The 16,932-nt window shown below is 46.1% G+C and overlaps 1 protein-coding gene across 4 annotated transcripts in view; it reads left to right on the forward strand.

Moving 5' to 3' along the window:
- ADAM23 (ADAM metallopeptidase domain 23) overlaps positions 1–16,932 on the forward strand; it is a 187,474-nt gene that overhangs the window by 14,518 nt on the left and 156,024 nt on the right. For 3 of the 4 annotated variants that reach the window (XM_025441631.3, XM_025441630.3, XM_025441632.3), the window contains exons 1-2: positions 5,739–5,955; positions 7,135–7,349. In XM_025441631.3, coding sequence (XP_025297416.1) covers positions 5,754–5,955; positions 7,135–7,349 — 417 coding nt within the window. In that variant the 5' untranslated portion in view covers positions 5,739–5,753. Of the gene's footprint in view, positions 1–5,738; positions 5,956–7,134; positions 7,350–16,932 lie in introns of those variants that run through there. The other variant, XM_049106474.1, reaches the window with a different exon arrangement.

The following is a 16,932-nucleotide window of genomic DNA, read 5'->3' on the forward strand; positions in this document are numbered from 1 at the left end:
GCTGGAGTTCTAACCCTTTCAGATAAAATTCGCTTGCTGTCTCTAAAAGTAGTTGAGGTTTCCGCCCACCTGCCCAATTAGTATGTGGCAATTTCCTTCTAGTGTTGCTCTGTGCCACAGTGAGGGTTTAATGATTATGTGTTGACTCAGATTATTCTTAATAAACACAATTCTTCCAGGTTTTGCATAGCATATCTCAACACCACAAATCATGGGGACATGCTTGTTTATCCCTTTGTGCTGCAGCTTGTAAATGCTCCAAACTGTGGGGTAAACTAGCCTAGTGTTTCCGTGGTGGGAAAAAAATGAAACTGTTTTTCAGATGCATCCTACTCTGCCAGCAAGTCCTGATTATCCTTCATTTAGCATCATATCTGTTAAGAACTTAATTTTCGGTTTTAACAGTGGTTACCTGTCTTTAGATTTGTTCATTTAGACATTTTTGTCTGGTCAAATATTCCACTAGAAATGCCTGTGGCCATTGCAGTTTTGGTAATGCATTCTTCCCCCAGGACTGTTGGAACAAGTCACATTTTGACTTCTGAGATTGTCCCACAGTGGCCTCTCCTTCAGAATGACCACAGGTATATTTAACATAGACTTGCAGACTTATTTTTCATGAATCTGAAGGTCGCCTGAGGCGTTGGGCGTGGCCCTGTGTCTGGAGAACCTACATGCTGCCTCATAGCCTCCTTGGGACTGAGATTTGGGGAATCCAGACAGATCACTGATGGTGACAGTCTCCGGGAAAGGCTGCCACTGCGTGTGTTACTCCGTCTTCTGACCTGTCATGGCTGTAGCATTTATTCGGCATCTCCTTGCTCCCCAGAAAATACATCTTGGCAAAACAAGAGAACAATCTGGGATCTTTTGGTATCTGTAATTTTTTTGGAAAATGATTTCTGGCATTCGCCTCCATTGTGTAAGTCTAGGAATCATCTCTAAACAGAGGAATGCTTCTTTCCTTAGGAACCCCTTCAAACAATGCATGTGTATTAAGAATTAGACAACTGCATTGTTAATGAAATGAAGAGCTAAATTTCAATGAAGAGGTGGCTTTTTGGGAGTTAGAACCATGTCTGTTATTGCACATGCTTTTCTGCTCACAAGCGTACAAGATAATGCAGTTGATGAAAAATGTTAAGCTTAAGATAGATATTTATACACACATGTAGTTAAAAATGGTAGGTTGACAAACCGGGGCTGCATGCTTTTTACATTTTTAAAGGGTTGTAAAAAAAAGAGAGAATATGCGTCAGAGACCATATGGCACACAGAGCCTAAAATATTTACTATCTGGCCCTTTATAGAAAATGTTTGCTGACCCTTGAACCATGTGGAAAGCACCAGTAATAGATCTCACTCTTTTTTTTTCACTTTCCCCAAGAAGCACATTGTCTTCTTTCCTTGGTGATATTCATTTCTACTTGTAAAGTCAGTGTTCACAGCCATTCTAAAAAGAGGAGAAACCTTCCAGAGCCGAATCTGTCCCAGGATCTGCCCCCAGCCAGCTCTGTGGAGTCAGAGCCCTTCCACCCCCAGCCCGCGTTCGCGCTGTTGCTTCACCCGCAGATGGCCCCTCAGCGTCTGCTTCCACCAGTCTGCTGCGTGCCTTCTTCGACCTTGGCTTTTTGGCCACATGATTATTCCATTCTAATTGCTCTTGTGAATCTGCTCTGTTACATTGCCCTCCCCCCACCCCACAGTTTTCGCCCTCCAAAGCCCCTCTTCTGTGACCCCTTTGTCTGCCTTTTCCCCTAGAGTCTCAGGCCTTTAGAGACAGATGCTTTCCAAATCTAATATTTCAACCCCCCCCCTTTTTTTTCTTTAAGATTTTATTTATCTATTTGAGAGAGAGAAAGAAAGAGAGAGAGCAAGCACTGGGGAGAGGAAGAAGCAGCCTCCTACCTGGCAGGGAACGGGGGGTGGGGCTTGATCTCAGGACCCAGGGATCATGACCTGAGCCAGGCAGATGGTTAACCGGCTGAGCCACCTAGGTGCCCCCGACCCTGTGCAGGCTCAGTTTTCTCACTGGTTACAAAGTGGGTCCAGTTCTCCCCTGCAACAGACTGTAGCAGAGAGGACTTCTGGTGTCTTCCAGAACCAGACCAGCAGAACCATGTTAGTGAGCAGTATGGCTACTCTTTTGGGGCACTGGTCACACACACCAATATTTGTGTTCACTTGGTGTCCACATCTCCTAGTGTAATTTCTTTCCCATGGACCTTCTGGCCTCTTGCCTTCACTTACAACTGTGACAATTTCTCATGTCTGCCATGTTGACCAGGTCACTCCAATGGTCCCTGATGCCTGTGGGATCCAGCACACATATCTAACCAGAGCTATCACAGCCCTCAAGCATCGGGTACACACTTTTTGATATCCTAGTCCAGCTTGCTGAATCCCTCCCTCTCCTGCCTGTGGCTATCCTTCTACTCAAAACACATTGATCAAATGCTGACTCCATTCCAGGTACTATATCGTAGGCACTGGGAATCAGGGATGACCAAGATGCAGCCTAGTTCAGTAAATTTTTTTTTTTTAACAGGGGAAAGATGGTATGCACAAACATGAATATAGATCAAAGCAGCAGGTGGTGATTGACAAAGTTATTAAATATCAGGAAAGCACAGATCATATTTGGAACTAAGCTGTATAACCATAAATATTCCAAATTACTTAATGGGACTATTACAAAATCTGACAAATCATCCACTTAAAAAAATTTAATTCTGTTTTTAAGTTTCTCTTAAAAATATGGCTTAAGGATCAAACTTCTGGTAAATTTTTCTGAGTGATTTACTCCTTCTCTAACTCATGATCTCATTTGCTGATGCACTATCTTGCCTCCAGCCATGTCTGTAAACATTAAAGTTCTACAAATAAATGCAGTCTTTTGATTATAGTGCAAAAGACAACATTCTGCTTTGTAAACACTCCTGCTTCTTATTGGAAACTGGAAGGAGTCCTCATGCTATTTCCCAAGTGCACAGAATGCATGGTGGCTTAAACTGAAGCGTGTTAGTTGGTCCAGGTTGATACATAGCTTTATTCATTAGAATAGGCTTTGAGACGGGATCACTCAATTACAATAGGGTCTTTTCAAATAACTGCATCTCAGCATCTTTCCCCCTTTCATTTCCTTCTTTCTTCTCATTCCTTGTACACCTCCCTTTCTCCAGCCCTTTTTCAAGATTCTATCATTATATCAGATATAAGTTGGGAAAACCTAACCAGGGCATGCTTGCCTTGAGACACCCCCAAGAACACTGACCTACAGGTAGGAACTACAGGGGGATGGGAGTGTTTACCAGCTTGCTCCAGTGTGACTCCTGCTATAGTGCACCACAGACTTTTTGTTTATTCATTCATGCTATGCTTTCTGAGAGCCTTCTCTGGGCCACAAACACTATGCTAAGGACACAATATTGAGTCAAAGAGAACATTATTGCTTCCCCTGCTTGGGGAAGTAGCATCAGTTACAAGTTTACATTAATAAATGTATGATAATTAATATTGTAGCTCTGATACAGAGAGGAGGAGCTAATGTTAGTGTTTAAGCCCCTATCAGCTCTGTGATCTTTGATTTCTGTATGTGTGTCTGCCTTTCTTCCTCTCTCCTGTTATCTCTCTTCCCCTCTCCTTCTGTCTTCCTTCTTTGTTAAGTGGGGATTGTTGGGGTGGAAAAAATTTTCCGTATGCTTTAAAGGTTCTTCTGGCTGGTCAAAAGTTAAATTGACATGAGACATTAAAAGAGAAAAATTAATTTCATACATACAAGAACTCCACATACATGAAAATTCTAAAGACCGAAAGGTAAAATGAGATATATCTGCTCTCCTGAGCTAAGGAACGGGATAGGTGCTGGGGGCTTCGGAGGCAATTCACAGGGCAATAAGAATAAGAGCTGATGATTGGTAATTAGATATTTGCACTGCCCTACAGAGGGTCACTCAGAAAAAAGTTATCCTTGGTAATAACTCATTCTGGGAAAGACCACCAATTTAAATTCTTTTAGGTAGTTAAGGGAGGGGCAAAGTTTTCTTTTGAATCCACAGGGTTTCCAACATAGTCACATGGCACATTTTGGGAAGACTTGTACTGAACGTCTTTGGGGCGGAGAATAAGGCTAACAGCACTGAGCCCTGTCATCACTATGGTGCTTTATACTCTTATTTTTCCTTTTAATTAAGGAATTCTGGATCTCCCACAGTAGGTGTTATAATCTCCATTTTAAATACAAATAATGGAGTAAGACAACGTTGTTATTACTTGTTCTCATTGGATGGGTGAATAAACGAATGCTTGCATTGTGGGAACTTGGGAACAGAAATATGTCACAGGCCCTAATTTGAAACCAGCTGTCGGATTTAGTGGCTGCTAACCTACCTAACTCAGGGATTCTCCACTTACTTTTTTTTTTTTTTTTAATTATTAAAGAGCAGCAAGAGAAAAATCTCCCCCTTTCTTTTCAGAAGTCAGTACTAGATCTCAAAATTTCAAATGTGTCCCCTCCAGTGCATGCCCGCCCACGTGGTTGAAAAACGATGGCTTTCCCCAACTAGATGCCACACGCTTAGCTTCTAATCTCGCATTTCTAGCTCCCAGATTTTCCAGATCTTCCCCCAATACACCCAGTTATGCTTTCTGAAGTGTCGAGCCAACATTTTCTGGTTTTTCGGCTTTCCGCGAAGCCCCGGGGCCTGGGCACTGGGGCCAGAGGCCGGGGTGGAGCCCCCCAGCTCCGGGGCTCCCCGAGCCCCCGCGCCCGCCTGCAGCCCCGCGCCTGGCAGCCCCCGCTTCACTGGCCGGGAGGGAGGGCGCCAACCAGGAGGAGCCGCGCTATTTTTACCTCCTTGGCCGCAATCCTTTGTATTTATCTGGAGAGAGGAAATAAACAGAGGATTAGGGAGGAAATGCTTGGCCTCGGTGTCTCCCGGGGAAAGAGGGGGTCGGAATAGGACGAAGGGAAATTTGGAAGGTTTGGGCTGGAGGACGAGGCAGGTGCTTCTTTTCTGCAGATGACCGTGGCCTCTGGCCTGGACCCCGTCACGGTTCTTTCCTCCCCTCCGGCTAACGATCCCGGCCGCCGGCCTTCGCGCTCTCTGCCCCCACCTCTGGAGGCGCCGCCGTCACCCCGAGGCCGCCGGGGATGCTGCATCACTCCGCGGCCCCCCGCCCCTTGCCTCCGCGGCGACGCATGCGCAGTGCGCCCCGTGCCCGGCACTAGCCACAGCGTCGGGATCGGCGTCGGCGGCAGCATCAGGACCCGCGGGCGCGCTCTCGAGGGCGGGGCGCCCCCCCCCCCCGCCGCGCGCCCCCGCGCCCCGCGCCCCGCGCCCCGCGCCCCCGCGCCCCGCGCCCCGCGCCCCGCGCCCCCGCGCCGCGCGCTCGCCCGCGCCGTCTCAGCATCCTCAGCCCCGGCGGCAGCCCCCGCAGCTGCTGGAGCGGCCGCGCCCGCCGCAGGGAGGGAGGAGCATCTGGGGCGGCTCCAAGTTGGCGGAGCCGCCGGGACCCCCGGACTCCTCCGCGGCCGCCCGGGAGGGGCGGAGAGGCGAGAGGCGAGCAGGGGAGGGGAGCCGCCGGCCGCCGGTGCCGCGCCCCGAGCCCCTGCCCCTGCCCCTGCCCCTGCCCCTGCCCGCGGCCGCACCATGCGCGCCCAGCCGGCGTGATCGGCCCCGCCCGCAGCCTCCCCGCAGCCTCCCCCGGCGCTGTCGCCGGCCACACCGAGCGGCGCCCGGGAGCTATGAGCCATGAAGCCGCCCGGCAGCAGCTCCCGGCGGCCGCCCCGCGCGGGCTCCAGCCGGCCCCGCGCCTCCCGCGGCCCCCGCGGCGGCCCCGCCGGCCCGGTGCCCGCCCGCGCGCCGCCCTGCCGCCTGCTCCTCGTCCTTCTCCTGCTGCCTCCTCTCGCCACCTCGTCGCGGCCCCGCGCCTGGGGGGCGGCTGCGCCCAGCGGTGGGTATGGCCCCGGTGCCCTTCGCGTTGCCTGCCCGCCCGCCGGGCCCCGCGGAGGAGAGCGAAGGGCACGCGGGTCCGTGCGCCCCGGACACGTCCCGGGCTCGGCCTCTCCCCCTCTCCCTCCCGAGCCCCCCGTGCGTTCCAGTTCACTTTCTGAAGTCCATTTCTGTTGCATTCACGAAAAACCCCATCCCAACGACGGTCGGTTCCGCCGGGAGGTATTTAGTGGATGCGGGGACCCTCAGCCATCCCTGCAACTTGGCGGAGGGGAAACCGGCGGACGGTAAATGCAGACAGGGAGCAAGTTGCTTCTGGGTGGAGAGGCTGAATGCGAACGGGGAGGATGTAATAATAAGAGTAATAATAATAATAATAATAATAGGGGTAACGTGTTGTTTCCTCAAATCGCCTACTGGGTTTATTCGCTGCTGTTGGAATTAGGATGGGGGAGGGCAACTCGGGAGGTAGAAACCTTTGGTTCGTGATTCTCAAAATGCTAGTCATGATAACGAACAATTAAGATAATACGATATTCAATACATAGATGATGGGAAATCAGTGGAAAGGGAAAGCTGGCCCTGGCAGAAAAAATAAAAGGAATTGGAAAGCTGCCAGCATCTGTTTGCCTCTATGGCAAAGGATTTTTTGCTCATCTCAAAGTTTAAAGCAAAAGGAATTGCCTGTTTTGTTTAAGGAATCAATTAACAGCCCCTATCCATGCATTCAGCACTCAAGTTCTCTTCGGAGCGTTCTTAGCTCTCAGCTGGGATACTCCTAGTCAGAGTCCCATTGAGCTGCTGCAGACTCAAGAGAAGGGGTGGACATGAGGGTCGGAACCTCTGAGCATGTTCCCTGAATGTCTTCCCTCAAGTCCACGCCGCCCCCCACCCCTACTCCCCATCCTTCGAAGTATGTATTTGAGACTGGTTAGAAATGTTCATGTAAAGCACAAATAATAATAAATAGTACATTATTGTATAAGCCTCACGGGCTGTTAACCTACTCAGGCCATTTCGTTGTTGCGATAACTTGCTTTGCTGTGTCTCTACTTCTTACTTGCTTATGAATAGAAAACTTTGTTTTTGCAATTAATGGGAACACACATAGTACTTTTGTATTTATAGGGTATATGTGTGTATTTGTGTATCTCTGTGCACCCCTCTCCCCCACCCCCAGCTCCGCACTGGAATGAAACTGCAGAAAAAAATTGGGGAGCCCTGGCAGATGAAGACAACACATCACAACAGAATAGCAGTAATATCAGTTACAGCAATGCATTGCAGAAAGAAATCACACTGCCTTCAAGACTCATATACTACATCAACCAAGACTCGGAAAGCCCTTACCATGTTCTTGACACAAAGACAAGACACCAGCAAAAACACAACAAGGTAGGCAAGGTGGGTCTGGGTATGCAGAGGTGGCTGCCTTGAGGAGTTTTCCTTTGCTTTGATTTTCTGCCAGAATCTGATCTCACAAATTTTACTGCAGCACTTTATTAGGAAATCAATTAATATTATGATAGAGGAGAAATTGGAGGAAGTAAACCTGAGATCTCCTGAGATAGGACTGCTGTTTGGGTTTTTTTTCTCTCTGACTCTCATGTGGAATCTGCATTTTCTTACGGCTTTTTAAATTCTGAAATGTGGTCCATCCGTCTCTCAGGTGCATTGAGCACTGAGCAGGAGTTAAGTGAGCATGTTGATGGTCCTGACTTCTATCTTGGAGGCTTTATATAAGGGTGCAGTGTTCTACCTCCCGTGATGAAAACTGCTTTCCAGCTGCACACAGAAGATGGCTATAACAGGGTATTTGCAGATTCCCTATCTGTCCTTCACGTAGAAATTGAGGGTTAAAATTTAATTTTAAGTTTCTTGCAATGATCAATAGGAAAGAATACTTTTTGTCTGAAGTATTTTCAGTAGGCAAACAATTTGACGTTTTAAAAGATTACGGCGACTATAAACAAACTGTTTATATAATATAGGGTCCAGTTTGGGCCAGCATAGTCTTTCAAGACTTTATCTACATTCATTGCAAGTGGTTGCTTTACTTTCAAGTTGGTTCAGAAAGTGGCACTGATTTTTGAAAAGGCATTCAATAGAAGATAAAGGGGCTTAATGTTCGAAGAGTTGGAAGGATCTTTTCTTCTTGCTTACTGTTCTTTATTTGAGTTAGTAATATTTTGGATGCCAGGCAGATTTACACAGTGGGTCAGTCATCAGTACCTCTGTTCTTTATCATGAGCAAAGAATAGAGTCTGTATGTCAAGTATTTTACCCCGGACTATAGCTGTTCAATGGAGAAAAGTAGTCACTGTCTAACATCTAGAATTTAAGAACTATATCTGTGGTTTATATCATTGTTTTTATTAGTTTTCTAAACTATAGGTAAATGGTAATGGTATTTATTCCTGTTTTACAAACAGGGAGTTAGAAATTTAAGGCTTTTGGGTGATAGCTAATATAAACTTCAAACTAATACAAACAGCTAATATAAACTTCAAGAAGCCTGAACACTTAATTTTTATTATTTTTTTACAAGTCAGTTTTCTGAGAAAATGCTTCCTTTGTATTGAATGTTATTGGAGCAGCTAATTTTGTTTTACAGTATTATGAAGTGGCTGTTACCCACTTTGAGACCAGTAGGACTCTGTTCTCACAGCCCTGTGACATCTGCTCCTATGTAACTCCATGAGTTGACTCCTGGATCCTGTCTGCCCATTTATCTTGTTGATAGGAGGAGTGGGTGGTGACTTCAAGGAAGAAGAATCCAAGGCCCTCTTGTTAATGCATTGGGACCCATTTTATGGCTTTGCTAATTAACGAGACCTTCTATGGTTGAGTGGCAGGTTCTCAAACTCCAGTGCCTTTGGATAGGGGGCTGGAGGAATAAAAACAAAACAAAACAAGACAAAACCAAAAACTACCTTAAAGCCTATTTTAATTTTAGTATATGTGCTGTGCCAAAGCGAGCACCCTTAAAGCTATTTCAAAGAATACTGAAACCCTCCGGAGCTGAGACTTAAAAAAAATTCAGTGGAATATTTTTATAACTCAAATTTTGGAGGCAATGGCCAATGCCTGTCTTCTGGTCTGATGTTATGTGGTCGTTTTGTTGGATGGGACATGGTTTGACTGCTCTATGTCTTAATTTTTATAATAAGGTTTGTTAAACCTTCTCCTGCCACTCATGTAGACTTCTTACTATGGAACACAAACTCACAGTTGGAATGATTCTTCTCCATTTCCACCCTCCATGGTGGTGGTGGGTGTACTCTTACTTTAGAAAAAAAAAATCCTTACACAGAAATTATATTTGAGAGCATTTTTCTCTTTTTTGTATTAGTTTAATTGAACAAACATTTGTTGCACATCTCTCCTGTGCAAAGGAGTATGTTAAGGATTCAGAGATAAGAGATAAGGAGTACAAGGATGAACAAGACATGGTCTGTCCTCCAGGAGACACAGAAATGAGATAAGCAAGGTTCTAAAAAGTGTCCTGCACAGGTGTAAACTGTGTCTTGTATTGTGGATTCCCTGGAACTTCCCTTTGTGTTCTATAATTTCCCTTTTATTTCTGTTTTCTTTTTTTAGATTTTTAATTTATTTATGCATGAGAGACATAGAGAGAGAGAGAAAGAGAGGCACAGGCAGAGGGAGAAGCAGGCTCTATACAGGGAGCCTGATGTGGGACTCTATCCCGGGTCTTCAGGATCAGGTCCTGGGCCAAAGGTGGCACTAAACCGCTGAGCCACCAGGGCTGCCCCCTTTTATTTCTGTTTTTAACCATCTCTTGAACTAGTTGACAAAAAGTGTGCCATATGTTTTCTGCTGTATCTTAGGATGACTTGCCTAATAATAGTGATGAGAGATACTTGTCATTTTAGCTGCTTTACAAATGTTTCAGTAAGAGAAAACCTATAGAATTTCATCATTCTTGCTCTTATAAAAGAGGTTTTGATTTTAATATCTGTGTATTAGGTACCTTTTTTTCTCTCCTGATTTCATTGCACTCAAGCACATTTTAATGAATGCCTTAGAAATGCTGAATCACTGTGCCATTCTCATGGATCCTTAGATTGGGGATAGAGGTGGAGAGGGAAGTTCCCAGATATAGGTTGCAAGGCAGGGCTTTGTATTTATTTCATAAATATTCAGTGTTGATCAGTCCTTATTACTTTACAACTATAAAAGTGAAAATGCTATTAACTCTTTCAAAATTTGTAAGTAAAAACAGACTGTGCAAAACACCTCTGTTAATGCCAGTGTTCCTGAAAACCTGGAAGTTCTCTTTGTCAGAGATTGTTTAGGATCCCTTTTATCTCCAGATAGGGTGATGTATAACTTATCGTCCAAATTGCCATTTTTGAGAGTGACTGTGAGCATGCTTAATAATCTTGCTAGGATAAGAAGCATAGACTGAGATGGTCCAGAGTAGATGGGGACCTGTGGCCACCTCAGATCTAAACGATTATGCTCCTTGAGTTTTGGTGCTTATCCCAATTCAAGTTTCTTCACAGACCAAGTTTTATTTTTCTGATGAATTATTGTAAATTTTTTCTTACTTGCTAGGAAGTCAGTTTACTGCCTTGTAGAAGTATCGGGATATGAAATGGAAAAATTTAGTTTTGTTTTGTTACCAACACTTGTCTTTTTTATGTGTGGAGACTTTTACAAGCAAAAATGGAAATTTATGGTTACTAAACAGAAGCATTTTATGAACCACTAATGGCATATATTAATGAAATGGGCCATACATTTAAAAAGAGAAATAATTTAGATTTATTCATTCACATTCATTCATTCATTCTGAGATAATCCTATGAGGTTTGTTCCTAAGAAAGTAATGAACCTGTAGGGGAGGAAAAATAATTTTCCTTCTACCCTTCTAAATTCTTGGCTGAGTCACATCCTCTAATAAAAGACAGTTCAACAGGATGGAAACAAATGGAAGTTTTATACCATATGTACATCTTATATATATGGGAGAGACCCAGGAAAACTGAGTGTGTCTCCAGAATGGCCCAAGTCACTACTTTAGATAACATCTCCAGCTAAAGATGAAAGATGTTGGGGTGGAAGGTGGGGATCCAGTTGTGGGAAGCTGTCAGAAAAAGCACAGTAAGCAATGGTAAGGTAAATCTTTGCCTTCTTTATTGATGAGAGTTCCTAGACGTTTCAAATCATTGTCTTCCTGATAGAAAGATAGATAGAGAGAGAGAGAGAGACCCTTACAGATGGAAATATCTTATAAAATGTAAATGACTCTTACAGAAGGACTTCTACTCCGATTTTCAGAACTTCTCCTGTGTCTGCTGTTTCTTAGAAATAATCAGCCTAAAATAATCCTTTTGCCAAAGAAGCATATTTTAAGATGGTATATTCTCTCCCCCTCAAACCTTTTCCTGAAACTTCCCTTTAGTCAAAAATTACTTGCTCTGGATCCTACTCCTTTAGGATTCTTTTCTCTTCCTGTTGGGAAGGGATGGAAGAGGTACGCTCTGCCTAGCAGGGTATCTAAGAAAGATGAGAGTCATCTCTTTTATTTTTTGTTGGCCTGCACAAAGCTCAGTCTTTTGTGACCTTCCCTACTGTGATGGGGAGCCAGAGCTGTGTATGGAAATAAGAATATGCACATTATAACCTGCTGAATGAGGGGGTACAAATCACCTGCGTAGGGGTCGGCAGGTAGCTCCCCCAGCACCTGAGTGGTCCTCCATCCCAGGTCGTGGGTGAGCAGGAGTTAGAGAGCAGAGTAGCAAGCACCTATTGCTTATGAGGTTGTTGAGGCCAAGGTTACTAACTTTTCGAGGTCTTAACTCCTAAGTGGTTATTTTAAAGATGTTTGTTTATTTATTTATTTCAAAAAATTTATTTATTTATTTTAGAAAGAGAGAGAGAGAGTGAGTGTGGGGGGCAGAGGGAGAGGGACATAGAAGCTTAAGCAGACTTCTTGATGAGCACAGAACCAACTTGGGGCTCGATCTCATGACCCTGACATCATGACCTGAACTGAAACAGAGAGTTGGACGCCCAACCAACTGAGCCACTGAGATGCCATGAATGATTTTTATTAAGTAATCTTTACACCCAATGGGGGGCTTGAATTCACAACCTCTAGATCAAGAGTCATATGCTTCACTGACTGAGCTAACTGGGCACCCCCTGAGTGGTTATTTTAAAGGGTGCTCTGGGAAAAGCAAAACAGGAACTTAGCATGGGAATCCTAAAATCAAGTTCCTGAAGAAACGTCCAGACTCTGGGTGTGAACAAGGTTATTATGCTGTACAATGCCTGGGTAGCAACTCAGAAACAACAAAAAAAGTTGTTGTTCTCATCACAATTGACTCTGTGATGCTTAGGTATTAATCTTTAGGGAAAATTCTAGGCACTGGCAGGATTGTGGATAGTAAGAGCCACTGGCAGAGTTTTGGTCACCTAACACATGAGACATGTGAGAAAAGCAAAAATGCCAGTCATCCATATCAGTAGACAAATGAAAGGTTGAAATCCTGTCATAACCATTCCCTTCTTTTATTGAGATCCAGCCAAGATAATAAAGCCCTTGGATAAGGTGAAGCTAGTTGTTTGGTTACAAGCCTGGGTGAGGTTTTGAAACACTTGTACCTGTTGGGCCATCTTTCCTAAGTTTCTCTGACTTTGTCCAGAATTATTAATATACAGGCAGCAGGTGATGCCCTTTATAGCGCATATGCCTCCTTCCTCAGCCAGTACGTAATCTGAAGCTGAATGGTTATCTGAAACTATCTCTGCTAAAGATCATGTTTTTTTTTTTCTTTATAAGTTTTTTTTAAAAATTTATTTATGACAAACATAGAGAAAGAGAGAGGCAGAGACACAGGCAGAGGGAGAAGCAGTCTCCACACAGGGAGCCTGATGTGGGACTTGATCCCGGGTCTCCAGGATCACACCCTGGGCCACTGGGGCTGCCCAGATCATGTTGTTATTACATTAAGAGTAGGCTTTGGTGCAGCAGCCCAGTGTGTTCCACCAGGGTGGCTGACAGAGTGGTGTTTGCCTTAATGATTTGCTCTTGGGTGCCTAATGCAGCAGCGCCTTGCCCAGCCCCTGTGGGGGGTGGTTCGAGGCCTGTGCCCAACATAATGGGGTTGAACGCTGCACACTTTTGATGTCAGGGAGGCAGAAAGACAGGTTGAGGGTTCAATTCAGTGACTTGTAGGGGTGGTCTCAGGGACACTGAAGCGCACTGACATAGATAGGATATCCCAGGGGCCAGAAGGGACACAAATGTGTTGGACGTTGAGGGAAGGAGAAATGCACATATGGAGAACCATGTATGTGTGACATGGCCTCAGGGTACTGGACCCACAGTGGACATCAAGTGCTTGATGAAGGAACCCAAACTAAGTTGAGGTTTCCCCTGAATGGCTGGGCTTTGAGGCCTAAGACCATGGGGATTGTGCTCCTGGGGACAAAGTGTAGTTAGTATTTATCTATGTAGTGTCGATACCTGGGCAGATACAGAGTATGTAAAGGGTGTATGTGGGCTCCTGCCACATGCCACATACCGTCTTGCAAAGGGTCCTGTGTGGGAGTAGTTGAGCACCACAGAGAGCTGTGGGATAAGCTTCAGGGACCAGTAAAGTGCCTTCTGTTGGGCAAATGCGGACAGAGTCAGTCAAGCAGCTGGGTAGACCACTAACTCGGGAAATAGCCTTGTGTTGAGTCCAGTAACATGCCTAGCAGTTCCAGCAGCCCCTCAAAATGAGCTTTGGTTTCTGTCCATTGTATAAAAATAATAAGACTATTGGAGGGCTTGAACGGGAGCTCTGCGTGGTGGCTATGGGTAAGGGTCCCCTACAGAGAGGTGACCTTGTAACTGTGGTCCTTCCAGAGGGTGTAGAGGGAGATGCTGTGGTGGTGGCAGGATCTGAAGCCAGGAAGAGGTCCTCTCAATGGAAATTGAACTCATGGACTCCCAGGGTGACGCATAGTGTGGGCCAGTCTAATGGGTGTGGTGAGGGCAAGCATCTGAATGAAGTGTTTAAAGAGACCCTCATAGGTGGTGAGATGGACACATACGTTGGCCTTCCAAAGCTCAAAGGCACAGTAGGGAATAACTTGGCAGCCAGAGTGCCACCTCACACTTGAGCAGAGAGCATTGCGATAAGCAAGGGGTTCTGGGGCAGACACACAATTAAGTGCAAAACGTCACTCAAGGGGGTGATCAGCAGGGAATTTAGATAAACAGGCATTCGGTTCAGCAACCAAGTCCCAGGCAGTGCTTGCCCTCATCAGCTGCTGTGCCTTCCTGGATGTCATCTCTACTACAATGGAAGCTTGCAGAGCAGTGTTTGGGATGAGGTTGTAGGTTTGGGCGTTGTCATCTCCAGCATTGTCACAGGTGGAGGAGCCATCTCAGAGAAGGGTGGCTCTCTCAGGTAGTTACCCAGGAGGGGAACTGAAGGGTCAAGGGGTCTAAGAAGGTTGCATAGATTTGGGGTGCCCAAATTAAGGTTTGCTTGAACTGTCGGGAGCATTTACTCAGCAAATCACAAATTCTCAGTAAATTTTGGGAGTCCTTCAGATGTACCTTGAAAATAATTAGGCAGTACTGTTCATCCATGAATCCTAAGGGTTGGAGGGGCGCCTGGGTGGTGCACTCAGTTAAGCATCTGACTCTTGGTTTTGGCTCAGGTTGTGATCTCAGGGTGGTGAGATCCAGCCCTGTGTCAAGCTCTGTGCTCAGTGTGAAGTCTGCTTTTTTCTCTCCTTCTACCCCTCTCACTTGTGCATGTGCTCTCTCTCTCTTTTTCTCTCATTCTCTCAGTCAATCAATCTTTAAAAAAAAATAGTAAGACTTTAAGGCACTTGTGTAGCTTGTTTTAAAGAAAATTTAGTTATATACTCCTAACAATTTAGCATTTGGCCCTATATTACTAGAGACGGGTCTGAACTTCATAAGCCTATCAGCCAATTAGGTTTGAAATTGGGGTAATGTAATGATCAGTGCTCAGAAAGAGATCAGGATGTCAGTGAACATGTAAGCAGGGCTGGTGGCCTTTATGCTAGCATCCATACCAGGTGGCTTTGGGGTACAGCCCCTCTAAGTCTGACTTTCAACTCTTGCTCTCTGCCCCCACTGGGGTGAAGTTGTGGGCAAGTGCTTTATGGTCCAGCGACTTTCTAGTGTTGCTTCTCTAGGTTGAGGAGAAGCCCTGTGACCCAGATGGCACACAAGACACAGAGTAAGGCCAGCAGCAGTAAGCATCTGTATTTTATAGTTGTGCGCCTGCCCACTGACTGCCCCATAGTGAGATTTATTATGGGGCTGTTGTGGGTCAACAGTTCATTGGAAGCCTCCTCCAGAGTGGGGTAGGTCCAAGTGGTGTAATTGTATCGCCATGCTGTCATCTTCTGACGTTGCTGGTGTCAACCAGCCTGAGTACCTCTTCCCCTTTTAGAGAGCTCCACACTATCCCTTTTGTGGGTCCTGGTGCAATTATTTTCACCTCCTTTGGGGAGGTATGGTTGGGAGAAATGAGCCATCCACTAAAGCCACTATACATTGGAATTTCAGGTGGAATTTGCATATCAAGCAGGTAGGTGTGCTCCAGGAGCAGCACGGTGGGTCTGTGTTTTTCTAATGGGTCTGGACTAGCTATGACTAGGGGGTCATAGCTAACCACTTGTTCCTGGTTGGGTTGCCAATGAGTATTCAAAGGTGAGATGATTAACACTTTAAATCTATAAAGGGACTCAAAACGGTTGGGGAAAAGGTAGATAATATTGTCCTGTAAGGGGAAAGCATCAGATTCCCCTGATCACAATCACAGGCAGCATGAACTCAGTTGGTGTGAGGATCATGCTGGCCACGTGGCCTAGGGTCTAAAGTGGTAAGTGCCCCTGGCAGCCGGAAGGTCCATCTAGGAGTTCGATTACTACCCTGTAACTTAAGGAGCAACCTGAGAGATGAAGGTACCACGGGATGCCCTGTAGGAGAGCCCGGTGCTAGCCCAGCACTGTGATACAAGGGCGGTAAGGTGAGGTCCTTGATCTGAGTCAATGATGTCTGCAGGGCCGAATGGGGACAGATGTACTTAGAAAAGAGAAATTACCTGCTCTGTAGAGGTGTTCCTGGAGGGTGTAGCAAGCAATAGGCCAGTAAGAGGATCCATGCATGTCATTGTGAAGTGGTTGGTGCCCACTGACAGAGGAAGTGACCCTATGAAATCAGCCTGCCAGAGGCTAAAAGGGCGGTTCCCTCACAGAACTGAAGCATGCCAGGACAGTGTCCAGTGTTTGGTTTGGGAGCATAATTTGCGAGTCAGAACAAGCAGAATGCCCTGTGGTGGGCCCAGGTCACTGAGGCAGCAGCTCCCTCATGACCTGAAGAGATGTGGGACCATTTGGCCAGAGGATAAGGAGCATGCACGTCATGACTAAGAAAGGTCAGAAAGGCAGAGCCAAGGATGGATCGATGCTTGTGTGCGTAGGGGAGAGGAGGGCTGTAGTTTGGTGGTGGTGGGTAGAGCTGGAGTTGTCTTTAGTAAAGAATCGGTGGCTCAGAGCTCCAACTGGGGGTGACCTGGATTTGCACCGGGGCTTCCTCTTTCAGTTCAAGACAGTCTCTGGTATCCTTTGAGGGTGTTGAGAAGTGGGTAACCTTAACCGTAACTAGTGTCTGGCCAACTTCACATTGGGGCAGCTCAAATGGGGTGGCCTTGAATGGAAAAGTTGTCTGGCTGCCATTGGCCTTCTATCCTGTTAGCAACCTCCCATGAGTCAGTAAAAATATGGGCTGAAGCTTGTCATGGGCAGTGGTGCTCTGCACAGCCATTTGTCCTGCTGTAAGCTCAGTGAGCTGAGCTGACCCGACTGGCCATCTTTGACAAGCATGGTGCTGCTTGATAAGCATGGTGGCAGGATGGTAGGCTGCTGCGCTCCAGGGGGCTCCACTGGGGGTGGTAGTGGTGCTGCCATCAGGGAA

This window comes from Canis lupus, chromosome 37 (genome assembly GCF_003254725.2).
Source record: "Canis lupus dingo isolate Sandy chromosome 37, ASM325472v2, whole genome shotgun sequence".
Classification (NCBI taxonomy): Eukaryota; Metazoa; Chordata; class Mammalia; order Carnivora; family Canidae; genus Canis; species Canis lupus.